General features: G+C 46.5%; 2 protein-coding genes and 1 long non-coding RNA gene across 6 annotated transcripts in view; 1 reads left to right on the top strand and 2 right to left on the bottom strand.

Annotated features, from left to right (window-relative positions):
- LOC142884804 (large ribosomal subunit protein P2-like) overlaps positions 1 to 27,633 on the bottom strand; it is a 69,521-nt gene that overhangs the window by 10,841 nt on the left and 31,047 nt on the right. The gene's annotated exons all lie outside the window — the stretch shown is intronic.
- bdnf (brain-derived neurotrophic factor) lies at positions 276 to 14,952 on the bottom strand. 4 transcript variants are annotated; one of them, XM_076020607.1, is made up of 2 exons: positions 14,799 to 14,952; positions 276 to 1,264 (listed from the first exon to the last, which is right to left on the bottom strand). In XM_076020607.1, exons 1-2 carry the CDS (start codon positions 14,892 to 14,894, stop codon positions 431 to 433), a joined length of 930 nt encoding a protein of 309 aa, XP_075876722.1. In that variant the 5' UTR covers positions 14,895 to 14,952; the 3' UTR covers positions 276 to 430. The 4 variants fall into 4 exon arrangements, with proteins under 4 accessions (XP_075876722.1, XP_075876750.1, XP_075876741.1 ...); XM_076020635.1 differs by lacking the exon at positions 14,799 to 14,952 and adding an exon at positions 13,881 to 14,056; XM_076020626.1 differs by lacking the exon at positions 14,799 to 14,952 and adding an exon at positions 13,439 to 13,873.
- Positions 22,505 to 24,876, top strand: LOC142887817 (uncharacterized). Its single transcript, XR_012926601.1, has 3 exons — positions 22,505 to 23,023; positions 23,386 to 24,545; positions 24,751 to 24,876. It is a non-coding gene; the product is annotated as an uncharacterized LOC142887817 (long non-coding RNA).

A 27,633-nucleotide genomic window follows, 5' to 3' on the forward strand; every position in this document is an offset into this window, starting at 1 on the left:
TGTCATCTTTTTTTTGTTGTCAGTGGAGAATTTCTCAATTCACAATTGAAGCAGCATGCAAGCTTTGGAAGATGGAACTGTCCTCTCTCATTCCTTGCCTATGTTTTCTTTTTTTCTCCTTCATATTTTTTTTTCTTGAATTGTTGGCAACATAAACAAATCACAATGTCTTGAGCCATGTGATATAGTAATTTAAACTGGGCGCAAATGACTGATCAGATTTTTTTTAATTGTTTACAAGGTCATGAATATGTTCAATAAATAGACTGTAGTATCACTTTTACTGTATAAACTTCATCTTTTTTTTACATGCAGTCCATAAAATTTTCATTTGACGGAATAATTTACCCTGTTATGTATATATACAAATAGATATTTTCTCTTTATTCTCTTTTTTAAACTCTTCAATAAAATCTATACATTTTATACACTATCTCCCTCTTTTTATGGTCAATGTGCATACACATGAAGTGTCTATCCTTATAAACCGCCAGCCGATCTTCTTTTTGCTATCCATGGTAAGCGCTCGCACGTAGGACTGGGTTGTCCTGCACTGGGAGTTATAGTGCCGCTTGTCTATTCCTCTGCAGCCCTCCTTTGTGTACCCCATGGGGTTGCATTTGGTCTCATAAAAGTATTGCTTCAGTTGGCCATTGGGGACAGGGACCTTTTCCATAACGGTAACCGTCTGCCCGGACATGTCTATTGCCGTCTTTTTATCCACAGCTGTCACCCACTGGCTAATACTGTCACACACGCTGAGCTCTCCGCGCCGCGAGGGATCGGAGTGTCGCCGCACCCTCATGGACATGTTGGCGGCATCCAGATAGTTTTTGTATTCCTCCAGGAGAAAGAGCAACGGCGGCTCCAAAGGCACTTGGTTGCTGATCATCACGCGCGAGTCGTACAGGTCGACGTCCTTGGACTCGGCGGCGGCCGCGGGGGACGGGCTCCCGCCTCCCGCCTGGCTCTTGTCGGGCCCTTGTGCCAGCTGCGCCGCCTCCCCCTCCACCTCCAGCAGCTCCTCGATCACCTGCTCAAACGTGTCTGTGAGCGAGGGCAGCTCTCCGCGCTGGCCGGGCCCGCCGCCACTCTGTGGAGTCCCGTGGGCCCGTGCGGCCGTCGCGGCGGCGCCCAGGTAGCCTTCCGTCCGGTGGCCCCGCATGCCCGGGGCGTCTCTCAGGGGCGCAGCTCTCATGCAACTGAAGTATGAAATAACCATAGTAAGGAACAGGATGGTCATCACTCTTCTAACCTGGTGGAACTGGAGGGGATGGGAGGGGTGGCAAACAGGTGGGAGGGGAGGTTGGAGTGAGACGGGGAGGAGGGGGGGGGGCACAAGAGAGAGAACAAAGCAGGTTAGTCGAAAAGGAATTCCCATCAAAGTTGGCCAATTCTTCATTCTCGGTGCGTGATTTCCCCCTTTTGCGTAACACCCCCTACTCTCTCGGAGCGAGCCAAACGCTTTGGACTCATCATGAAAAGGGGGTTTTTGTTTTTGTTTTTAAACCGCCGATGGATGTTGGCACATGTTTTATCGGCGCCCTCAGATACACTTTACAAAACTGTGATCATTCCATTCACAGCTCTGGCTGCGTTTTCATTTGCTTGGCAGAGATGCGGGCACACTGTGCCGAGCGCCGCAGAGATTGCGCATTACACCAGATAAGATTACAGAAATAAACATACCTGATGGCTCGCTATCAACTTATGGTCTTTAAGAAAAAAAAAAAAACTTGTTGTATTACATTTCTGCCACTAGGGGAGTCTCCAGTAAATATTAAAATAAAACGTGAGGCGGTTAAAGTGGAGGCAGGCAGGCGCAGCAATGCTTTAGGCATTCCTCTTAAGAATGAAAAAAACAAAACAAAACAAAAAACAAATACTGGTCCTCGCAGTCAGATGAGCAGGAAACCATTGAGGGACACTGTTTGTTTTTGGGCAGGTGGATGAGAGCTCTGCGAGATGAACTTACAGGATGTGGCACGGTGAGTGGATGACAGAGAGATGTGTCATCCTCCTCTCGCAACTGCAAAGTGCCAGTCACATAATACGGCTGGGTGGTGGGAGGGGGCGGGGGGTAGGAGGGGAGGGGAGGGGAGGGGAGATGGCAGACGACGATAAAAGGGCAAAAGGTATCGCTGAAATCCTGCACATGCACCCCCCCCTCACCCCCCACCCCCCAGCCCTCCGGCACGTATGCATTTCTTACCTCCAAGAAGCTCGAAGACTCACAGTGAATCAAGGAGCTTCTCAACATCAAACGGCGGCGGACATAAAGCAACCGTAATGAAAAAAAAGGGGAGAAAATCTAGATCTCGCTTTCCACAGGGGCTCATTTAAAAATAGCCTCGGACGAGGCATCCGCTGCACTGTGCGTGTCCCGCCTCGGCGCGAGGAAACACGGCCGAGCAAATGAGCCGCTGCCTGCGCTCGGCGCGGACACAAGGACCTTTTTGCCTCGGTAAAGAGGATCGAGACCCCGACCAAAAGCATTTGTTTCTTTCTTAATTGGTACCTGGGGCTGTGGCTGCAATTAACCAACACCACGGCGACTGCCATAGAGATATCTCGTCTAAAAATAGCCCTGCTGGGAGTCGCACAGTCAGAATATCACATCCTTCTTCTTAATGAGCCACTCACTCCCTGAGCTCAGTGACGTGCTTCTCCGGAGTGCGTGTGTGCGTGCGTGCGTGTGCGTGCGTGTTGGGAGAAGGAGGGGTGGGTTGGTGGGATTTTTTTTTTCTCTCTCTCTCAGCGATTAAAACAACATTGAGGACAAACATAGCCAAGCAAGCAAGACATAAAAAGGGGCTAATTATCTATTTTATTTTATATGGGTTGTAAAAGCCAGCTACCAGCGTAGCATTCAAAATCCAGCTTACTAAGACACAAATGTGTGTGGTGTGTATATATATACATATACATATCAAAGGATTTTGCCTCGTGCGCCAAGAAATTTCCGTCAGGCTTCCCACCCTACTTTTTTTTTTGACGGGTTCCGGAGAAGTCACGAGCGGTTCGCGTGCGCGTAGGATGCATTTAGGCCTGATATGATTATCGGCATTGCGCCCAAGTGGTTTTCACTTTCACAATGAGGGAAATGAAGGCGGAGGGGCCTGATTACTGTCGAGCGTCAAACTTCGTGCTTGGAAATGGTGCAGACGAGCGAGGAGTGCTGCATCTTCCGCTAACAGACCACAGGGGTAATATTGCAGTGGTGGCGGGGGGTGGGGGGGTGGAGAGAGTGCCGGCGTCATTTCGCAGCACAACAACCGCGGATGACGTCTCTTCCAGGTCTCCATAGGCGAGAGGATGGGAGGGGAGGGGGTTGCTGGGGGTAATGCCACTCAGCGGCGCGCAATTGCATGCCGTTCCCCCGGGTACCCTCACACCGGGAACAACACATGATTTTATTTCTATCCCCGTGATTTCCTGTTTCCATCAGGACAATCAATACAGCTTATGCTCTCAATCAACATCCTGTTAAAATGCGATAAAGCCGATGAATCATTTAATTGCTGCGGGACCCGACGAAGCATCTCTTGCTGGTATCTACTAGAGGCTAAACGTGACAACTGATTGTTTTTGCTCTTATTTTATACATCCAGCGGAGGGAGGTTTTTTTTTTTTTCTTTCTTTTTTCTAATGTGGGCTGTCGGGCTTCTGCCTCTGTTGAACAAGGCAGTGTGCAAAGTTACAAAGAGCATGAACAATAAAGCAGCGGAGGAACCACATATGGAGGAATGTTTGGAACTAGATGTACTTTTAATGGGGTCCCTAGGCCAGTTCTGTTGCACTGGGGTTGGCTAGGAAAGTTATCTTAGGAAAAGTTAGCGCTCACTCTCTCTCTCTCACACACACACACACACACGTGCGCGCACGGTTTTAAAAAATGGAGAAATCCAGGTGCGTCCCGCCGATTGAGGTTACGGCCGCTCGGCTATGACAGCTTCTCTTCTATCTAAAAAGTCCCTTTCAAGGCGTGAGGAGAGACGAAGCGTGCAATAACTGCTGCTCAAACACGCCTCCATTCATGACGACGCATTTAGAGCATGAAACACCCGGGACAATGGGAGCAGGTGAGTGCGCTGTTTGGCCTCGGCGTCCCCGGATGACCACCTGTTCATCTGCTTTTGAGAGCGCCGGTGTATGATCGGGATATGTAACTTAGCCTCGCGTTTATTCTCCGTGCCAGGTGGGGATTAAAAGTGATAAATGCCTCCTTTGACAGTTGATGAAAAGTTTCTCCCGAAAGCATGAATGGACTGGAATGGCTAATGTTGTTAAACATTCAGAGCAGCTCCCTGGCCCCCCTCCACATGTCAACACAATTTGTGGGGTCGCCTTCATGATGTCTTAGGGGAATATCAGCAGTTAAGGGAAGGAAAAAAACAAAACAGGGTATGTATCCACTTACTTTGGAGATCAATTGATAACCAGCGACAATATCTGTTTTCTGCGACCGCTAGTCCCTGTTAGCGTCAGTAGTCAGTCTTTGCTCATTTAATCAGAAAATTAGTTATGGAAACTTCCTGGACTATGTGCTAAATAGCGGAACAGAGGGAACACAGGCCAGAATATGGTGTGAAAATCTCTACTCCAAGAGCCCCTTACGTTCCACAACACTGCGTTAAAAAAAGAAAAAGAAAAGGCAATTAGAGTTGTGTGCAGTAGCTTAATAGCTGACGCATGTGGAAGCTTGCTTCCTTGAGATCTGCTTTCAATCTGACACACTTTCAGAGCGTGTTTAGTAATAGATGAGCATCACGGAGGGATTATACCTGCCCTCCAGGCTCAACCCGGCCAATGCCGCAGAAAGCCTGGCTTTCAAATAGCTGCTGAGTGATGTCTGCTATGCAAAGCGAGTCGCAGCTTCCCTCCCGTGCGGTGTGAAACGGTTGGGCAAAGGGGAGAGCACGAAAGGGCTCGACGTCAACGGCGCATTTGAGGGGCAAGCCGACTCCAATCACAGGTTCGTAGACATCCAGCCATAGCTGCGCGAGTCTCCACTCTGGCATTGTGGCAATGCACTAAATAATTGGTTTCCAATTATGACCGTAACACCCCGGGAAGGCCTCGGATCAGTTAACCCACGAATTAGCAAAAAACCGCGAGAGTAAAAAAACAAAACAAAACCCAGCAGTCATTAAGCGCCTCGTGAGCGAGGGTGCTTGCAGTTCATGGCTACTTGCGCTAGGTGGCGTCTGAGACCGTCAAATAAGCGGAGCTCGTTATCTTTGCCCCCTCCCTGGATAGATGGACAGATAGATAGATAGATAGATGGATAGATAGATAGATAGATAGATAGATAGATAGACAGACAGATAGATAGATAGACGGTTTGCCTGATTGATAGCAGACTGTAAAGGAGTCCACGTATATCTGATCACGGCACTGACCAGAAATGTGGTCTTGATTTGCATTTTTTGGAAAGTGGATCACGCGCTTGTCGTGCCGTAGTGTGCTGCAATGTTCCCCGCGCGGGTTCGGGGCCAAGATGTTTTCACACTACCGCTGTCACAAATGTTTTTCTGAGGCAGGCCAGTCTTGCCGGCAACTTGACGGTATTCAGTGAGCGCGAGAGACCCACCAACAGCGCGTTGGCCGGCATGGCTGGGCGTTATGGTCTCGGGTTTCCCATAAAGTCTTAATGAGTTCATCAAAGTTTTTTTTTTCTCTCTCCCTCTCTCTCCACCTCCCCCCTCTCTAAAACACACAGACAGAGAAAACGGCTCGGTATTCTTCTTCTTCTTCTTCTTCTTCTTCTTCTCTGCTCCTCTTGCTCACAGTTAGATGAACAAGAGTTTAATCACCGGCGCGCGTTTGAGAAGTTTGCGCGACCAAAAAAAACAAAACGCTCAGAAACGTGGCCGTTTAAAGAGGAAACCACGCTGGATTGTTTCCACTCGGTTCCTTGTAAGAAATACTTTTCAGATTGCACATTGCTCAGGCAGGCCCCGCCAGTGAAACTGCGCGCGCGTGCTTGCGTGCGTGTGTTCCCCCCCTCTCTCTCGCAGCGAGATGTTATCTGCCGAGCCTGGGCTGTGTACTGGAAACCCAATCAACATAATAACTCGGTTTTTTATTAATGAACAGGGGGATAAGGTTACACAGATCCCCTCTCGGGCTGCGCCACTGTCTGTTCGCTGGATAACAGCGCTTGATCGGGCTACTTTTAGACCCCCACCACCACCTCTACCAACGCGCGCGCACCTCGACCCCCCCCCCCCACCCCCCCTGCATCCTCCCCCCGCTTCCAAAACTCGAGCAGCATCAAATAAACTTCTTAAAAAAATGAAAAGAAAAAAGAAACAAACAAATAGGGTAAATAGACAACATACCTTTTTACTGCCCAGTCGCAAAACAGACCATTCAACAGGACAGCGGTGTCATCTGGGATGTGTTGCACTATTCCCTCAGTAATTTAGGCGACTTAAGCGAAAAATTTGTCCTCTCTGTGCTCTCTCTCTCTCTCTCTCTCTCTCTCTCTCTCTCTCTCTCTCTCTCTCTCTCTCTCTCTCTCTTCTACTCACTCACTCACTCTCTCTCTCTCCCCTTCCGTCGAGCTTCAGGATATCTCCTTAGCTTTGGAGCAAATAGATTAAATTATTGATGGTGGAAATTGCATGGCTGAGGTAATGCACTCCCATGGCTGCGCGGCTTCGTCGGAGATCGTCTGGAAGTGAAGTTGTCGCATGGTGGTGGTGGTGGTGAAGCGGCGGCAGCGGCGGCGGCGGCGGTGGGATGAGAGAGAGAGAGAGAGGGAGAGAGAGAGAGAGAGAGAGAGAGAGAGAGAGAGAGAGAGAGAGAGAGAGAGAGAGAGCTCTGAAATGAGAAGCCTCTCTCTGCAACTACAGTAACTTTACTACACACAATGACGCTGCAACATGTGACCTGCCCGCTGGCTGCTCGCGCGCCACCGAACTCCTCTTTTAAAGCAGCCCCCGGGCGGAACTATTAATGCGCTTTCAGCGTGCATTACCCGCGCGCGATTGCCCGCGTGCCGCGCAGCCCGAGTCCACGACGCACCATAATGTCTGCACGAGCCTATAAAACACCGAGGCGAAGCCTCTCCTCTTCCGTATTTTCGCTCGCCGAGGCCAATGGAGGTGGCGTATTTTTCGTGCGTGCGTGCGTGCGTGCAGGTTTTGCGTAACAGCGCGTCTCCAGCAAGTCGTGATACACTGCTCGCTATTTACAGATGGCCCATTTTTGTAAAAGGAGACATTCTTAGAACCAAAAGTGAGCCTTTGGTGCGCGCGGATAGGTGTGACTTATAGAAAAAAAAAAATGAGCCCCAAGCGAAATATATCTCAAAGCTCTGGTATTTTTTATTTTTATTTTTATTTTTTGCAATCCATATGAGACTATATAAAGATGTGTGGAAATATTTAAGGTCCATCCCAGAAGATTTGCGCAACCCTGTGACTATACCTGCTCTGGCTGTTCATGTTAAGTTAATTATGTGTATAGGATTAATTCACCAGCTTGTGGGAAGACAATCATGCAGCTACAGAAGAAAAAAAAATGTGCAACCATGTATTTGGGTGCTGACAGGCACAGGGGGATGAACAAAGACGTGAAGTTATTAAAACAATTGCGCTTCTCGAGCCATCCCCACAGCAGATGGAGGACTCCTTTGCAAGTGCTCTGCAGTGCAGAAAACCAGCTTTCACAGGTTATAGTGACCACCAAATGTCAGCTAAACAAACATTCAAGTCACACACACATGGAGGACCACATGGAGAAAGACACTGTTTTGCTTCTCCGTACTCTAGCTATCGCCTCTCGTCGGGCCGAAACCGGTGGTGGTCCAATCCGTTGCCTTCACACCGCACAATACAAAATAAAAATGTCAGCGGTGGCCCAACCTCTCAGTGAGTGATGAACGTTTGGGAACCCCACCTCTGATGAAAACAGCGGTGCTCACAATGGGGAAATAGCGGCTCATTATCCTTGTGATTTGGCCCCGGTCCAGAGCAACAATTTATTGTAATGTGTTTGCAATATTGCCGTCATAATTCTCCCCTGCACGAGCTTATGAGCTGTTTAGCTTTTGTTTGGCATGTAGCAGCACCGAGTGGAAGCTCACACCTGCTTAATGAGTCACTCCCACCTCCAACACACCCGGGGACATGCCAAGATAGATATAGACCTCCCCGAAGGCTCACAGGAGGTGAGGGCAAACTCTGGATGACAAAGAGTTGCATCAGCAATCACTGAGCGACATGACTCCAAAGGAGGTAAAAAAAAAAAAAAAATGCAGACTGCACAAGGGGGCTGTTCCAAACAAGTAATTTATAAATAAATCACTTGGCATCTCATTAGAAGAGCAAAAACAACATGTTCCCTCTCTGGTTTCTGCAAATGAAGGTGGTGAACCAAGAGGGAGCTTTTGTCTTTCTGTCTGTCTGTCTGAAGCCTTGGTGACTGATTTTGTGAATGAAATTTGCAGGTCTAATGACGGGAGCCGGAAGCAGCTGAGAGCAGTGTTGGGGACACGTCGGACTTAACTGAATGAAGGTCAGACTGTGGCAGAGTCTTTCTGAAAACGGCCTCACAAGTGCTCCATCTGAGCTGAGGTATAAGATTTCTACAGGTTTAAGATTTCTCGGTTCGAGGGCTGCAAAAACAGCGACTTCAAAGTGACCACTTTGCCCGGCAATGTTGTGATGCAACAAATTTCCTCTCAAACACCCTACATGCACGTTTGTGACCAAAGACGTGAGAATGCCCAAGTGTCTTCCCGACCAAACGTGTTGACTCACAACCTGTTGGTGGAGAGGAGATAGGAAATAAGAAGTGCAGATCAGGGAGGGCTGGGCTCAAAAAACCTTCTCTGGCTACACAGCATGAGGCTGACGTGTGAGAACTTTCCTTAAACAAGTATACATATATATGTGTGTGTGTGTGTGTGTGTGTGTGTGTGTGTGTGTGTGTGTGTGTGTGTGTGTGTAGCTTGCCTCCCTGTGAAAGAGAGGGGCTGCATAACACTGGCGAAATGACTTTTTCTTGAAATGTCATTTTCACTGGGGGGATAAAGGGAGGCGATGAGAGTATTTTGATCAAAGGGAAATTGCATTGCTCCTCCGAGAGGAAAACACATCGAGTGAGAACACAGGATTTTTTTTTCTATGAGGTTTGAGTGACGTCAAACGAGACGAGGGCAGTGACGGTGAAGCGCAGACATCACCCCATACAGGAAAGCGAGTAGACTCCGTACTTTTATAATCAGATGTTGGTGTGAGGATTGAATGTCGTGGACCCCGTGATGACATTAACCTTTATGCTGATTGTCAGGAAGAAACCCGGAGACTAGCCGACTTAGCTCGGCATGTATGTGAGACTCAGAAAAAAAACGACTCCCGAATGGAGCGGATGCATTTTGGTGGCATAGATGGCAAACTTCATCATAGCCTATTGAGCCTCTGTCTGTCTGTCTGTCTGTCTGTCTGTCTGTCTCCTCTATTGGCTTAGCAACCTCCCTCCCCCCACAATCCAATATCAGCACGACATCAGTAACCTTTACATGGCTACTGCTGCTGCTGCTGTTGAAGGAACCTGTACTAATCAAGGCACAAATTCAGTGGAAATGTTAATTTCTTTCTTCTTTTTAAAAGAATGAGGCTGTCGGAAACCAGAAAAAAAAAACCCGCACACAAACCCCATGACCACGTACAGCTGCATTTTAAAAAGAATAAATAAATATATTACTATATTATATATATATTTTCCAAAATTATCGTCCTTGTTAACCGCATTGGAAACAAATGGCTTTCACCAAAGCAGCTCCTATATGTTTTATTGTCTCTGGTAGCTGGCTTCGACTCATTCATGTGCTCCATGTTCCCATGCGGATGCGCACACCTGAATGGTTGTGCCGGTACCGAGCATTTCTTCCTCCACACTTAGCTGCACGCACGCACGCACGCACGCACACGACATCATGAATCCCTCCACTCCCGCGGTGGAAAAAAAAAAGATGCCTTTGCGGCCAGAAATAATCACATCCGCCGTCTTCCAGTGCGTTTTTTTTTTTTAACAGATCGTGCCGTTTCGTTACTGTTGGTGGGGGAGAAATAAAAAAAAAAAAAAAAAATGTAAAAAAACAAAACAAAAAACGCAATCACGATATGACGAATCGCTGGTAATTTAAGTCTCGTCCCGTCGCCTCCTGCCAGAACTTGTTTAAACAAGCTTGGATGAAGGTGACGGTGATGAGGATGATGATGGTGGTGGTGGTGACTAAAGCAGTCGCAGCCGCGATGGTGGCGGCGGCGGCGGGCGATGATGCCCACATCTCCGTGATGATTAAGACGTGATCCATTTTCCCTCTCTAAATTTATCGTGCCGTCCACCCAGTAACGAGTCGAGATTTGCGCATCTGTCGCCACTGAACAAGCAACAGCCCAGCCTTCCTCTATAATTGATAGCGGGACGTCACTTTTAATAAGCAGACAGGAAAATACATGAGAAAAAAAAAAAAAAAAAAACTCAAATAAAACGGGATTAAAAAAAAAAAAAAGAAAGACCACGCACAATTCTGCCCCCCCACCCCCTCTCAGCATCAGCCTCCTCTTTATAAAGACATAAAGGAAATAGAATATTTCTACATGTAAACGGGATTTCGCGAAATCCATTTAGAACCCCAAAGTGCACGAATGGATCCTCACGGAAGAACCGACACACAAGGTATGACATCTAGCCCATGGAACAAATGCAATGCATTAGCTGCACAATGTATCATGTTCATCCGTGTTTCTTTAAAATGCGTCTCCCCCCGCCCCGCTTTCGTTAATCGCGCAGGCCTAACGATAAAAAAAAAAATTCTGATAATTTTTTTTTTTTTTGCAATGAAAACCTACCATCGGGTTTGTTATTGACGCCCACCCCAACTCTGCAGAGCTGAGCGAGTGCAGAGAGAGAGAGAGAGAGAGAGAGAGAGAGAGAGAGAGAGAGAGGGGAGATTCTCGGTAAAGATAACACACGCGGAGACTCACGCACACAGCTGCAAGCGCACGCAGGCGCACGCCCGCATACAAACACACGCAGTCCCATTTATGGACTGATCCGCTGACGTACATTGCAGAAAAGTGCTATAAAAAAACCTTCATACATACAAAGTGTGTCGTGCCACCCCACAAACCCCTCCTAACCCGCCTCCGCTCATCCCTCCTCCTCCACCCAACACGCCCACGCCCACACCATAATCCCACATCTCAGTGGGGAGGGCAGGGGCAATAAAAATACAGTTAGACAGTCAAAAAAATAGACTTTCTGAGGAAAATATTTTTGTTGTTATGGATAAAATACAAAATAGAGAGCAGGAAGCGCGCTGCGTTAGAGAGAAAAAAAAGGCTTTAGCGCGTGCACTCCGACGGCAAATGTTTATTTCAAGTATCATTTTATCTCTCTTACATAAAACCGTAACGCTTTATCGTCCCATTAGAAAAGGAAATTATTGATTGATCGGAAATAATCCGATAAGCGGATATCCCATATGTGTCTATAATTCTCGCAATGTCGTTTTTCGTTAAATGGGCTTTTTTTTATTATTAATACCGCACGACAACAAGGATTTAGATTTTTTTGTAAATAATATTTAAACTGATATATGAATTAAGAAGTGGGTGATGTAAACGGAAGAGGCAGATTATGGCGCAGATGGAAAAAACCCCAACATAAAACGATGGAAGGCGGCAGCGACTGTTGGACATTTATTGCAGCGCATAGCCTATTTATTTTGCACAGGCAGCGTGGACGAGGGGACTTGATTAAAACAGGACTGTCGGTGGGCGTTGGGGGGGCTTTTCTCGTCCCTCGCAGTTGCTGCTTCGCCACGCAAATTTGTAAGCGTTGAGCAGAAAATAAAGACATGGTGGAGGGAGATGCAGGCGGAGAGCGCGAGGTGGGAAACTGACAACATCCACTGCTTTTTGCATCATGCGATTATTCACGCGTTTGGCCCCCCCACCCTCTTTTTTTTTTTTTTTTTTTCAGGGCTGCAATCCCACGAGGACATCCGATCATACAATCCCACATCCATCCCGCGTGACGATCGCCTCAATTTTTAAACTGCTGCCGCACGTGGCATGTTTTTGACCAAATCTTTTAATTTGAAATTTCGGTGTGTGTGTGTGTGTGTGTGCGCGCGCGCGCGCGCGTGTAACGACGCCTTCCGAACAAACGGGTTTAGACGTCAAGCCATCTTATCTCTCTGTCTCCATCACATTCAGCCATAACATCTGTCAGCGGGTGCGTTTTGACCACGCCCATCTTTATTGTAATTTCACACAGTGGAAAAAATAAATAAAACAATAGGTCTACTGTCGGGGGGATGATAACTAATAATACTAAAATAAATAAAATAAATAAATAGTAGATGAAGGTGTCGAATTCTCACGAGTCGACGCGATGAAGAACGAATTCCTGTTTTTGCGTCGAGTTGTCGTTTTGGGTTTTGACGGGGTCGTGTCTGCGCAGAAGGCGCGCGCGGACAAAAGATGGGGGTGGGGAGGAGGAGGGGGGTAGGCAGGTAGAAGCGAAAAGCACCTTATGAATGAAACCGTGGAGCGGTCGTAGTAAAAACACAAGTGATTTGATGGCGATGACGGGAGGAGGAGGAGGAGGAGGAGGGGTAGAGTGGGTGGGGGGAGGGGGTAGGGTTGATGGAGGGTGGGGGAGGTGGGGGGGGGGGGGGGTAAAGAGTAGGGCTATTTTTGGTCGATAACAAAATCCGGAGGGTTTGACATCAAGACGAAAACATGAATGCAGCAGACCAAACAAGAAGACAACAACAACAAAAAACACCGAAACGGCATGAATAGATAGATAGATAGATAGATAGATAGATAGATAGATAGATAGATAGATTCCATGCAGCAGCAGCAGCAGCACCACCACCAGCAGCAGCCGTACTCCAGTTCGTGCATGCACAGGAAGGATCACTGCAGCAGCGCCCTAAGTTCCATATTGGGAGCATGATTAGGCACAACGCGACGATTACGCAAATTGTGTTGCAGCAGCCGTTGTTCGGAAACTCCGGGGGGAAAACCTCAGAAAAGCGCTATCTGTTTTTTTCCCCCTCATGGTTATTGTTATTTAAACCCGAGTCCTATTATAAAAAAAAAACCGAGTCCCCCCCCCATTCATCTCAAGCGACTGTGAGTCCCCGAAAACGACCAGGCGTTTCATCTATTTCGTGCAATCAGTGGAAATAGGTTGTAACTATATTTTTTTTATATAGTGTCAGCAATAGATCGGATGTCATATCGGAGTTATTTTAGTCAGCGATACCCACGGCGAGCAACCACACCGGCAGGGCGACGGCTGCATGCAGTGTACTTGTAAAAACGCCGAAGTTAAAATTTGACAGGAGCCGGTGAAGGCGACAGGAACAAAAGAGTGACATGGAAAGAATGGACTGTGCTCTTACCTTTACAAGGGCTGGCAACCACTACGTGCGTGGTTAGATCTCCGCGACCAAGACTTGCATGTCCCAAAGTTTAACGCAGTACGTGCGGGGGGGCTTATAGTTACCGTGAATGTGCGGTGCAAAAAAAAAAGAAAAAAGAAAAAAAAAAAGAAAAGAAAAAAAAAGAAAAAAGAGCGCGAGACCAGTCGACTCTAGCAATTTCAACTTTGAACAATGCTCCGCCAAAAATATATAAGAGAGACGCGTCTTTAAAAGCACAATCTCTCGCAATAACAATCACCTCCCGAATCTCTACACCCTATATATGAATATAAATATGTATGTATATATATATTTATTTATTTATTTATTTATTTTAATTCGCAGAGGGCTTTTAAGTCTTTAGAATTCCGTTTATTCCCCCCGTTCACAGAGCCGCAGGCTCTCTCCGGAATAAGCTTACCAAAAGTTGAAAAAACAATCCCAGGTTTTTGGCAAAGGGGGGGTCTGGGGAAGGAGAGGAACGGAGTTGGCGTCCACTCGGCGTTTTAGTCCATGCACGACTCCGGTGCCTCTGTCCAACGTGCTGAAAACATAACACAGCCCGGCTACAAACACGGCGAAGGGGGGGTGGGGGGCGGTGGTGGTGGTGGTGGTGGTGGTGGTGTTGGTGACGTCTCACTGCACTTTTATCAGGGCTCCCACTTTAAAGTGCCATTTAAAAAAAAAAAAAAAAAACTCCACTGCCGCTTTTGCCCCGCGTCTCGTCACGTGTATTTGCCCCCCGTTCTTGCCAAACCTGTCCTGTTAATATTTGATCACATGTTGGTTCGGACGTTTCCTTCCACATGACAACGCCGATATAATCACAAAAACGCCGGTTTAGTTCATTTCAAGGATAATAATAGTGATAATACAAATATTAATGCCAATAATAAATACTACTAAAAAAAAAAACGCTCTGGAACCGGCACTGCTGATGTCGGTCCCTTATTATTATACCTTAATGTCATGTTCAAGTGTCACAGCCAAGTGGCACATGTTGCTTTACCCCCACCCCCTCCACCCCCCCAGCGTCACTCCCACCCCCCTTTAAAAACACAACACCGCAACAACAACCCCCCCCCCCCCCAAAAAAAAAAAAAAAATGGAACATACATACATGCATAAAATATCTATCTTTATCTTTACCGGCAACCATCACACACCATCACACACACACACACACACACACACACACACACACACACACACACACACACACACACACACACGCTCAGCCATCAAGCCCAATACACCACATTGCGCGCAGACACAATGTATATATAAAAAAAAGACAGCAAAATCTTTCTCTTTCTTTCCTCCCTTCTTCCCCCCTTACCTCTCTTCTTCTCACTGTACCGGCATATCCAGAGCCGAGAAACGCCACACAAGCTCCTCTCACACACGCTCTGTCAACATCAGCCTCAGCAGACATGGACTCTCGATACTGAGTTTCTCAAGTAGCCACTGAGTCCAACCCTTCCAGCAATGCGTTGCCGGAGCAAACAGCCAAGCACGACCATTTACTGCTAATAATCCTTTATGTGGTGTGTGCGCGCGCCTCTGTGCGTGTGTGTGTGTGTGTGTGTATGTGTGTGTGTGTGCCCGCGTGCTCGCGTGCGTGCGTGCGTGTTCCCCATTGCTACTTACCATCTTCACCCCCTACGGTGTCCTGGAGATAGAGGTGTTCTTAATATCCACTCACTCCAACAGATGCCGGTAGGTAATGTGTCTTGTTTAAATGCATCATATGAGAACTTCTGCTGTGCTCAGTAGATCGCCCACCACTTCGCTGACTTATGAATCTAATAACCCCCCCTTTTTCTTTTTCTTTTTTTTTCTTTCTTTCTTTTTTTTTTGCAATATCGGCGTGCTTAAACTCTCGCAGGCTGCAAAAACACCTTGGTGGCTTCTATCAGTGCGGGACAAATATCAGCAAGAGCGGCTTGTCAGAGAAGCTTGTAGACGTACGTAACACCCTCGCCCGGACAACGCCATTAGGGGTCTTACGTGATTGAAATAAGCGACAGCCAGCCAAGTTTATTGGGGGATATAGTTCCTCACTGATCGCTCGCTCGCTCCCTCGCTCCCTCGCTCGCTCACCGCCTCAAAGCTTCACACCCGCAGCCGTCAGCAGCCACACACGCACGCACGCACGAACGCACGCACGCACGCACGCACCGCACAAAAGTTATATATAGCTATTTACATGTGGGGAGGTTAAAGAAAAAAAAAAAAACAACAACATGTTCACGCAATTGCGTTAAATGATGCTTTAGCTTGTAATTTCCTCTGTGGCAATGGGCCATGCACACACACACACACACACACACACACACACACACACACACACACACACACACACACACACACCCACGCGCGCACGCACACACTGCTGGACATTGAACATTTCCAGTGCGGACAATCACGCAGCATATACAAATATGTTGCGTTGTCGCGCCCCCCTTCTTTTTTTTTTTCTTTCTTTTTTTTGTCTGTCAGTCAAGTCAACTTGTTGCTGCTGGGAAAGGACCCCCCACACCACCATCACCACCACCACCATCACCTTCTCCCCTTTTTTGTCTTTCATCATCATCATCATCATCATCATCATCATCATCATCATCATCATCATCATCATCATCATGCCGGACCGGACACTTTCAATATGTACTTACATCGTCAGGCTCTGTTTAAGCGCTGCGCTTGGTTTGCTCTGGAACAAAATAGCACAGGTGAGCGCACAAAAGAAGAAATCCTCCCACTTCAAGAAAAGTTAATCCACGTCGCCCAGCGGTGTGAGAAAAAAGACTTATGAGAGGCGATCGCAGCGTCTCGGGCGAGTGGCGATATACTTTTCTGTCGGGGGCGATGCGTGTGCAAGTTCAAAGGCGAAATCTGTTTTCAGTAAAATTCCATCAGTTGCACTGCCAACACTCAGCCGTCTGATTGTTATGCAGTGACGAAGCGCTGCGCTTGCAAGTGAAGCCCCGAATGTACGAAGTGACATGAGTAATAGGTGATATTTGTGTGACTTTTTGCCAGCATCACGAAAACTTTCCCGGAGTGAGGGGGAGGGGTACAGGTGTCATTCTTGCCGTTTAAATTACTTTCGTTTTGGTCATAGTTTATTGAAATCACGCAGCATGGGTGGCGCGTTATTGGAACCGGTGGGCGTGCGTCTACAAAGAGACAATAGCGCCGATCTGACACATCCACAGACTTCTCTCACTAAGAAAAAGGAGGAGAAAAAAAAAAGAGAAGAAAAGCTGCTCATCAAAGTGTCGAAGGTAACTGGTTTTTAAAGGTGGGACATTATTGTGCGTAAGTAACAGAAATCAAAACTATCTCTTTTGCAGCAATTCACCTGCAGTTTTTGTGACTCTAACGGTGAATGGCTACCTGTTCTGTCACACGCACTCGTCAACACTGCAGCAGCAGCAGCAGCAGCAGCAGCACAGCCACACACACACACACACACACACACACACACACACACACACACACACACACACTCATGACGAACTCGAATCTAATTTAGTCCGACGGTGCATCGAGCTCTGTCATCGTCCTTGCGGTGGGAAAAATAAAGTTTGGGTCAATACATTTACGTCGCGAAAACACAAGATGGCATGATTAGATAAATTTGGAGATGACTTTTCTTTAACGCGCACGCTGCTACGTGCCTGGAGAACGTGCACTTTCATTGTCACGGCCACATACTCAACAAGTGTCCGACCCGAGAGTCTCTCTCTCTCTCTCTCTCTCTCTCTCTCTCTCTCTCTCTCTCTCTCTCTCTCTCACTCACTCACTCACACACACACACACACGCACGCACGCACGCACAGCTTATTATCCTTGAACCCACCTCGCTAAAAATGTGGGCTTTTCACACAATGCCTACTCATTAAAGGGAGTGACGTCCAGAGAGGTAACACATAACAGCCCGGCTTAGACGGCATGCTGTGGGTGAACAATTCGCTTCATTGCCCTCACATGATAAGATGATTCGGGATCGCACGCGTCCCATTACCTCTCGGGCTCCCACCACCGTCCTGCTCTCAGTCCTCTTTGCCTTCTGACGTGGTAACTTGACTTGCTCCTACTTGTGATGTTGTTAACACTTCCTCTGCTCCCACAGCTTTCTGTGGACTCTGTTACTGACTCATGCCCGTCCCTTTTTCACTATCCATGCCCACCCACGCACTCTTCACCACCGTATCTTATGGCTTGAGTTTGCGGTCACAGATCACTCACTTTTATCCCTGGACTTCATCTGACCGCATGGGATTTGTGCTCGACGGTCAACCAGGACGCTTTAGCCTTTTTATGTACTCCCGAGTCTTCGGTTGTGATGCGTTTTGGCAGGTTGTAGCTGTTTAGACGGCTTTGCTGCTGGACAAGTACGGAGATAAAGGGTCCTGCGTCACAAACTGGTTGTGGTTCACGAGCAAAGCTCAAGAACTGCCCTGATGTTCGCTGGAGTGAACGCAGCAAGAAGGGCGTGTACAGCAGCTTTCTATGTTGCATTGTGGCGTCGGATTGCATGGCATGTGCGGCGAACGAATGGTTGAGTTGGGTCTTACTTTAAGGAGGAATATCTGCATGTCTTGAGGAACGTGAGGTTGTTGAGGTTTTTGCAGGATGTCAGTGGGTCTCAATGAAAATAAGTGGAAAAATTCATGTTTTTGCCACAGCCACAGTTTTGATTTCAATAGGTTTTTTTCTTTCCAGCTTGCCCTCATCGGACCAAACGACCAAAGCCTTTACAGTCGTTATCCATTGTCGTTTATTCCAACCTCACCCGTTCAGATGAAACCTCGACATCTTTCAGTAAGTGGTCGACAACACGCCGTAGCCGACTCAACATGAAAATCGTCATACGTCCCCGTTTACATCCGGTAATTACATTTGGGCCATGTTGGGTCTCTGGAATCATTACCAACGTGCTGTGTGCCAGTCAAAAATTTCCGAGTCAATCAGCACATTCCTGCCCCTTTGCTGTAATGACAACTATTAAGCGAGGATGGATCCAGTTGGGGCGGCGAGTGTATCATTACTTTGTGTACTGCATGTCTTCGCTTCTGTCAATGTTGATCGCGAGGTGCCATGCGTTACTAGTTGTTAAAAATAGACAGTTGTCATCTCATGTCGTCAGATCCCAGTTGCCCCACGCTCATCCGTCCCCACCTCGTATGTCTGGAAGAAGTTGAGCAATGGGACCAAAAAACAGAGAGCTGTCCAAAAGCAACAAACACTCCCATCTCAAGGCCGCGGACCGCACGTCACTTCTTCTCGACACAGAACACTTCAATAAAGTGGAGTTTCCAGAAATTAAACCGCCACAAAACCAGGAGTCTCAAATGTCCACCTCTTCATTATTCACAATGAAGCCGTCCAGTCACCCTGTTGATAATGTGCTTCATGCTGTACATCTGTCACTCTGTTGTGCGGCTTAATAATATTTCTGTAGAGTGTGGAATTAATTATCAGGCCTGGGCGGTGAGTCACAGCTCAGGTCTTCAGAAAGTAATGCGGTTGTAAATAATTGCCCTCCCGCAACCATACTTCACACTGGTGGCTAGCGCCACATTCGTGCTAATTTTCTCCCCCGTACGTGTGTCGTGATAGGCAGTCCGAGGACGGCTGATATGTGTGATACTCCACTGGCTTCTTGAAGAGGAGCAAGAAGAAGAAAAAAAAAATGAAGTGACTGTGGGAGTGGAATGCTGAAGGTTTTTGTCTGACATGACTGCGTACAGTATAACTTTACTTCCTCCAAAAACACCTTTTTACCACCTCGTCCCCTTGTTGAGTCCGTCTTCACTGCCTGAGGGAAGAAATCTGGTCCACTGGCTGTGATGTATACGTTCATTGATCCCCACCTCACCCTGACTAACCCCTGCCTACTTGACAGTCTGGAAGGGTCGATTTGGCCCGCTGGTCATTAGTTTTTATGAGATGGGCACTCTGGGCGCCTGGCACAGGACCGTGAAGTTGCCAATCGACAGCGGTCAACGAGAGAGCGAACACACACGCACAGAAAAAAACACAAGTTTCAGACACAACAGGGCTACCTCGAGATGAGCTTCGCCCCTCGTACGACAAAGAGAGCCAAACGCAGAAGTACGAAACCAAAGTTCAATCAAATTGACTGTCGCCTCGGGTGTCGGACTTATTCACGAGTGATGTGATTGCAATGTATTTTAATTCTGCAGCGTTATGCGCCGAGGTGAGATAGTGCGCCGGTGTCTGTGTGCGCTTGGATGTTGTATGGAGTTTGTGCACATTTGAATAGACGTATTTGCATCTTGTTACTCAGCCAAAGGCGTTACTGGCTCCCAGTGGTAGTGACCTGAAATTTTGCATGCACGGCAACCCTGCGAGTGGTAGCCCCTTCATGATCTGCCAAATATTGCTCGGTTGGAAGCGAGCGGAGACACTGACCTCCAGCGTGGCACATATATGTAAGACACGTCGACGAAGACGATCACATTTCATGATTGTTCCTCCTTTCCGCCTCTTCTGGGTAACTCTATGAGGGAAAAGAGGAGAAAAGAAGACGTAACTTGTGTTGACGTCTTTTTCTGATCAGACGCTTTGGATTATTTTGGTGCCTGCGAGTCGAGAGTTTGTCCTATGCCGTACAGCGATGCAAAAGTGACATAAATACTACATGCAGGGCTCAGGAGGTTGGAGGCAGAGTGCCTGCTCAGGTATGCAGCTGGTGTGATTCAGTCTGACACCACTGTAGAAGACTGAAACGGCACAGACTGCTGACCTTGTACAGCCTTTATGAACTTGATGCTGAACCCTCTGGCAACTGCTTCTGCTTTGAATCAGAAGACAACTCAAGGGCTGTCAATGAAAAACTGTTGGTTTTTGTATGTGGATACATTTTTGTTATATTCATTAACCATTTTTTAAACCCTGTGCCCCCCACCAGGCAACATGGAATATAAAACCAGACCCCCAACACGACCTTACTCTATTCTAAAGATTTTAAATTGAGCCTTCCCCTCCTCAATATTAATTTTTATGCAAATGTCCCACCTCAAGGCCCTCCACTTAAACGAGTTGACTCTCATCTTTATCAGCTTAAGCACTTATGGTCACCCATGGGCTGGTCAAGAGTTCTGCACCTTGAATGGCTGCCTGATGTAGCCCAGTAGCAGCAGAATGCTGAGGAGGTGGAGGCTCCTGACTTGGAAGGAGGCAGTTCAAATCTCTGCTCTGACGATCGGATGAAAGCTGTGGAGGAAGTAGCGCCGTGCATTTGCCTCAAACAGCAACTGCCAGAGCATAGCACTGACACGCAGAGGTCCCAACTGTTCACTGAACAGCAGTGCAGGATGAGCGACCTCGCACATGTCACATTTGCACGTGCAAAATGTCCTCAGTCAGATTTGAATGGACAAATATGGGCAACCACTTGATGCTAAGGAAAAAAAAAAAAATGCTAGCGCAGGATGGGAATTATAGGAGAAGAACTTTATCTGCCTGGCTGTTGTATGTACTGTATTGTACTTGTTATATGTAATATCCCCCTCCTAAAAAAAAGGTTAAATCCTTGCTAGCTTAGTGGATGTTTGGCGGTAGCCCCCCGTTGTTCTTGCGCCGGTTCATTACTGAGCACATGCAGTGCACAAGCCCAACACTACTCAACTTTACTTTACACTTGACTATTTAATTTCCTTTGACTGTACAACAGTCACCTACCTGAACAACAACCCTGTGGCAGCGCTGCATGTCAATTGACCGAAGTGTGCTGTGCGCGCGAGCACATGCTAACAGGAACCAGCGGTTCCAGTTATTGAAATGAAAGTCAGATGGTCCAGTAGCAACTTTGGAGGAACTGATAAGCTGATAATAACACATTTGTCGTTTACGTTGACATGAAGTTGGGGGACATGCTTTCTTGCTAGAGGTCAGACTGCGACTGAACTCTGCTCCTCTCTTCCCAGTTCGAGCTGCATCGCTCTTTTGATGATGAGCAGTGTCGGACCATTTTGGCCTACTTTCAGCTGTGCTTATGTCCTTATTCCTATATGAAGATCTACTCATGTAGGTGACCATTATTTCCAAAAATTCTAACATTAAGTGGCAAAAAATTGCTTTGAGTGTGAAATGTTTTCCCGTGAATTCCCTTTAAACAGTTTCCTGAGCTGCATCAGCGGTGCTTAAAAACAGATTAAAAAAGATGAGTAGCTGCTCAGTTTCGAATACAATAATTAAATCAATTTCCTTATACACAAACAATGATTCAGGTGTGCAAACAGCGTGTTGACTCTACTCTGTGGCGTGTCACAGGCTACAGGAAGTGACTGTCCCAGGAAACAGCCCAGTTAATGGCGCCCATAAAACAATAAAGCGTCATTGGTGCAAATCATCCTCCAATATATTACACACTAATTAGTGAGAGGTGGAGTTGCACTGTGGTAGTTTATGGCTCATTTTTTGTTTACCTTAGTTACTACACTTTCGAGTAATATATGCCCAGTGGCTGCAGGAAGTAGTTTCATAATTAGAGTACGGAACTAGTGTTGATCTTGCACTGCATATATCCCAAAATATTTGACTATTACTTTAATGCTACACAAGAGACACTGATTAAAAAACGTTTTATGCTATAATTATAATTATTATTATTTTTCACTATTAATGCACGGCCATAAAGCGTTGTAATGATCAAACTGCTTGAATAAACAGTGCGATCAGGTGATACGTTTTCATATTTGAACTGCACCTCCTCCCCCCCCTCCCCCTCCACCGCTGTGCAATATGGTTCAGCAAGAATCCCCATTACAGTTGACAGACAGACGAGAAGCGCAAAGTTTAACATAAAGGTCTTACGGGGAATAAAGGCTCGGCGGTGAATGGGGAGGGAACCGTTAAGGATAATACAAAGGAGTGGGATTTCTTGTGCATTTGTCTGCGAGGGATATCCCTGCCAAAGTTTCTCTATACATCAAAGGGCCGCCACATATAAAAGCACACTTGTCAGGGGCGAACAAACTGCCTCCTTTGTGCCTTTTACCAGCCAAATTCAGGCGCACAAAGCCTTTGGATGTACAACACTGCAAAGAAGACGCACTATTCAGATGACATGCTCTGCTCTCTGGTGGTTTGTTGTGTGCTTTTGTCTGTCCTGAGCAGGACAGATATATAATATCACTGGATCAAAATCCTTTCGTTGCCTTTTAACTCCCCCGTTAAAGACTCCCGTTACACTCCCTCCCCCATACATTCCGCTATTCTTTCTTTTCCTAAACAAAGTAAACTTGATGCAGCCAGATAACACTGGAAGCCCTCGGGCCTAAAGTCCGGGCAAAAAAAAAAAAAGGAGTCTCAGGTTCATTCAGGTTTTGTACAAGCTGTGGTCACACGGACTGGACACTTTATCGTACCCTCAGGATATCTTTGTGCATTCTGTTTTTTTTCTTTTCCCGGGGCCCTAAACATCTGTCATTTGAATGAGATGCAACAACAACACGCCCCCAAACGCGATTCGCTAGACTACCCAAGCAAACAAACAAACAAAACGACAAACATGCACCACGATGAGTGAGTCTAACAGTAAAAACGCATAAAGTTGTCTGAACATCGCTGGACTGAATACAAAGCGATTCTGAAGAGTGTTGATAGAGCAAAATGTAACCCTTGAGCAGCTACCCGACGTTACCTTGGGCCTCGACCGGGATAATATATTTCATATAACTCAACCACGTAACAGCTTCCTCAAATAACTACAACACAATTGTGAGTGTGACTCCACGTCGCCTGCTGTGTTTGCCCTTTTCGCAACCGAGCTGCCAATTGCTGGAGTTGGCCTCCCAGCGGGTGTGTCGCTGCGTAAGATGGACGGCTGGATGAAAACTGCTCACACACCGCTTGTCTAATTGTGAAATGCCTTTTTTCCCCCTCAGGCACAAAGTTGTTGAGCAGAAGAACAGTTATGACTGGCGCACAACAGTGGTGTAAATTACAAGAAAGCGACAACATCGAGCCGGGGTCAGAGTCGCGCGGACGCTTGTGAAGTCGGTAACAGAGAATGATGCAACGTGCAGCGGCGACTCTCTGGATGACCGCCTCGTTGCGCGAGGCAGCACTGCGGTGCAGCGGTTAGCGCCGTCACCTCGCAGACACAGGGCTGCGTGTTTGACTCCCACCCGGTGCCTTGCTGCGTGGTGTCCGCATGTTACGACTGTGTGACAGTTCCTCCCGCAGTCCGAAGACATGCACGCTGGGCTGACTGGCAGCTCTAATAGCCCGCAGGTGCGAGCGTGGACGGTTGTTTGTCTCTCCGCGTGGCCCCGCGATGAACTGGTGACTCGTCCAGGGTGAAACCCCGCCTTCACCCCGAGACCGCTGGCACGGGCTCCAGCACCCAGTGACCCCGGGTGCCGGATGAGCAGTGATGGACAGACAGTGTGTTTGTAAATACGGTGTTTCTTGTCGAGCAGATGGAGAATCAGGGAGACGGTGGAGGAAGCTGACAACACGTGCAGCATGTTAGATTTGCATGGTGTCTGTTTTTGAAAGTATTGGAAAATGGAATAAAAAGACCCAAAAAGGAGACACATTTATGAGGCTGTGGCAAAAGCAGAGAGTCAAATCTTTAAATGAAGAAAACTTGGAACGGCCGTCCTTTCTGTGGGTTTCATCGTTCAAGGCAACTCGCCCAAGGCGTCAAACAAACACCTTGAAGAACTCTGAGCCTCGTGATGACAAGTTCAGGCCACAATTGGAGAGAAGCTCTACACGAGACCATCGCTGACCAAAATGGGCCTGAAGCTTCCCCCAACATCTCCAAACAAAGACTGGTGACAGCTGAGAAGCTTGACAGAGAATTTTTCCGAACTGGGCTGGGCTGAAGTTTTTTGGAAGACACGGGTTCCTGTTGCGTCACAGTCAGAACACACCATCAGACAGACGTGGGGGTGGTGGTGAGTAAGTCCTGGCACGACGTGGACGACTTACCACAGTCGATGAAAACCAGACAGAGCCTGGTAACTCTTAAATGACAGAGAGAGACAGAGAGAAAAGAAAGAAATGGAGGCAGACTGTCACCTCTCGACTCGAGTGAGTAACGGAAAGTAAGACAATAGAGCTTGTGTATGATTATGAATATGTAAAAAAAAAAAAACTGCCTGGGGAGGTGTGTCATATATCCTGTCATAACTCAGACAGTTGAAAAGGTGGATTTGAAAAAAGTCAGCCGGGGCTTTCGTCCAAATGTCGGTGTGGAACAAATGGGTGAAATTAGGATTTTCCGTGCCGAGGTCGTCAAGAGCAGCGAGGATTTCCTCTGCTCCAGACGGCCTGTGGTTGGATTAAACAGCAGACGGTGGCCAGCTCGTGTCACCCTCCAAACAACACGACACCCGCTGGTAGTGACTTGGTGAGCCGGCCGTGAATGTGACAGATAGTTCAACCAATCGGCGTCTGTTTTTCCTGTTCTACCCTTTTCCAAACACTTTCTGCGGGGCTCTTGTAAAAAAAAAAAATGGATTGTAAAAATAAAATCCACGGCTTTGTGGAACATTTCATCTGGCTTGCCCCCCTGCCCCCCAGAGAAAAAAACATTGCAGACCCTGCAACAACTACCGTAAACAAATTAATGTATATATATAAGTTTAAAAAAATAATAATTAAATTGTGTATATTCAATTATTTACAAGTGAATCGTCGCAGGAAAACCATGTTTAATTAACAAATGGCAAAACTAGAAAAAGAGAACAAATAACAAAAGCTTTGCATTCATAACAGAATTGTTCTGATATTAACAGACGTCTGCAGCATCATAAGTTTGTATCGAGCTTAATCTCGCATAAGCAGCCATTACTGAAATGGTCTTGTATTGCACATTTTGTATTTTGTACTTTATTATTATTATTATTATTATTATTATTATTATTATTATTATCATTATTATTATTATTATTATTATTATTGTTATTATTATTATTATTATTATTATTTTTTAGCAGCGCTCATGCCCGCCGCTTAAGGACACCAAGTCAGTCGACAACCACACACACTTCACTCTTCACAAAAAAGGGTTCAGATCATGACTTGTTTGTAATGTGCAGAATAAAAGGTAATCGTCCTAATACGGTTTGTTCCAATAAATGCTTTGAAAAAAAGAAATCTTTCCTTTATAATGCAACAAACTAAAAGATACTTAGTGTCCAAAGCCCTCAAATCTCTCTGGAGATTTGGAACCTGCCCTGAAAGGCACATTTAAGAGTCACACCTGTATCACTTTGCTACGAGAGCCGGACAAACAGCTGCATGACCCTCCAGGAAATCTCTCATTATCTGCACTGTACGTGACATTTCTGAAGTTTATGCAAAGTTGCGTGTTGGCACATCTCACAGCAACGATGAATCACTGTTCACTGACTTTTGCAGCGCTTGATTTGTGTCCAAAAAAAACACAAAAGGTAAAAAAAATAAATAAAGCACAATATAATATTGTTAGATAGGAGTGAAAAGGGCAGCATCTTTTGCACGCCAGCAGAGATATGCTAAGCAAAGTAAGCATCACATTCCCACCAGAGTTCTCACAGTTTGTAGAGACTGGAAAGGCTGGTTGGAGAATGTTGGTGTGCTTCTTCTCTTGAGCATGTGCACGTTTTCCCACCCTGGATTTTTTTAAATAAATGCTACGGCAGGCAGAAGAACAAATTAAATTATACCAACTAAATTAATTATTAATGTAATATATATTAAATTCCACTCAACACCTTTTGACTCTGAAGCCCCAGAAATGTTTTAATTGTGGATTAAAACATGTTGCCAGAGCCACATGGTGGTGAGTATTAAATAAGTGAAGATTTTCTTTTTAATCTTTACTGAAATATTAAAGATGATCATTTTTTAAGTGTTTGAAAACAGACGTGATCTCAAAGACTTTCCTGATTTCAGATGAGGGGCCGACAAATTTACTTTTCATTGTATATTTCAAAGTATAGCAGGATTCATAAAGGTCCTGTGATCCTGCAGAGAGGTGATCCTTTTCCCCCGCAGGTGGACTGGCTGCACTCCAGCACGCAGCAAGTGTGTCCTAAACCTTCCAGTGTGAGAGATTTACAAATTTATTTTCTGTGCAGCATGAGAGCGCTGAGTGTTTAACACGGCCACAGTGTTAGTACCAGAGATTCCACATCAAACACAACACAACAACTCAGTTTGGAATCTGCAACTGTAGCTGGAAAAAAGAAGATAAATCAGAACTTTTTGTACCGGTAAAATACAGTGCCTTTTAAGGAACCAAAACAACCTAACTAATGTAATACTAATTCATAGCATAATATTAATGACCAACAGAGTTATTACAGGTGTATTACATATAAAAATACGTAATACACCCGTAATAACTCTTAATTCTTTTTAGGAGTGTATAAATAAGAGTGTAAAGTCATGAAATACATGTAAAAAGAAGGGACAGTGAAGACTATTTAATCCATATGCATGTAGGGTTCTTGGTTTAAAGATTTCATCATATACTGTATCTGCAAGCCAAAAAGGCAGATAGTTGAAATGCAAATGGTCAACAGTTCAAAGTGAAAACGCCCCATTAAAAGATATTATCAGTAAATTCCCAGGTCTGCGACTATATGCAGCAACAGCAGCAGCAGCAGCTCTCAATAAATAACAGGCAAAGACATCAGCCAGAGGAACTGCATGTTGTTGGGAGGCAACAGGTGCGCACGACTGCCAGAAAAAAAATCAAAAAAAAAAAAAAAAGTCATTTGAATGTCCCGGTGGAGGCGGGGTCACATTACGTGGCATTGACTGGAAGTTGCGGTAAAAAAGGGTAACGAGCGCACACTCATGCACCGTGCACCGGCAGCAGGTTTGGGATTAAAGCCTGTCTCCATGGCGATTGGTGCAACGGTGACAAACCCGCCGCTGTTACGGGAGAATATGTCGTGCGCAAAGTGACTAAAAAGTCTCAACAGCCTGAAATGACGTTTCACCCTGATCCACCGACCCCCAACCTCCCCTTCTCTCCCCCCCCCACTCTGCTCGTACGTGAACGGAACGGGGCTCACGTGCACCACCACGTCCTTGAGACCCCCGTTGTTTTTTTGGGCTTTCTGTCTGAGTTTGTACCTGCGGTCCGCATGCGGGGTTCAGACTGTAAGTCGGCGAGGTGCCTCGGCAGT

This window comes from Nelusetta ayraudi, unplaced genomic scaffold, assembly GCF_046127955.1.
Source record: "Nelusetta ayraudi isolate G7.1 ecotype Tasmania unplaced genomic scaffold, CSIRO-AGI_Nayr_v1 ptg000002l, whole genome shotgun sequence".
NCBI classification, from domain to species: domain Eukaryota; kingdom Metazoa; phylum Chordata; class Actinopteri; order Tetraodontiformes; family Monacanthidae; genus Nelusetta; species Nelusetta ayraudi.

Coding starts and splice junctions, on each gene's coding strand:
- bdnf (XM_076020607.1), bottom strand. CDS start 14,894: ATGTCTGCTGAGGCTGATGTTGACAGAGCGTGTGTGAGAGGAGCTTGT. Junction 1,265..14,798: donor GTACAGTGAGAAGAAGAGAG/GTAAGGGGGGAA, acceptor CATCCCCTCCAG/TTCCACCAGGTTAGAAGAGT.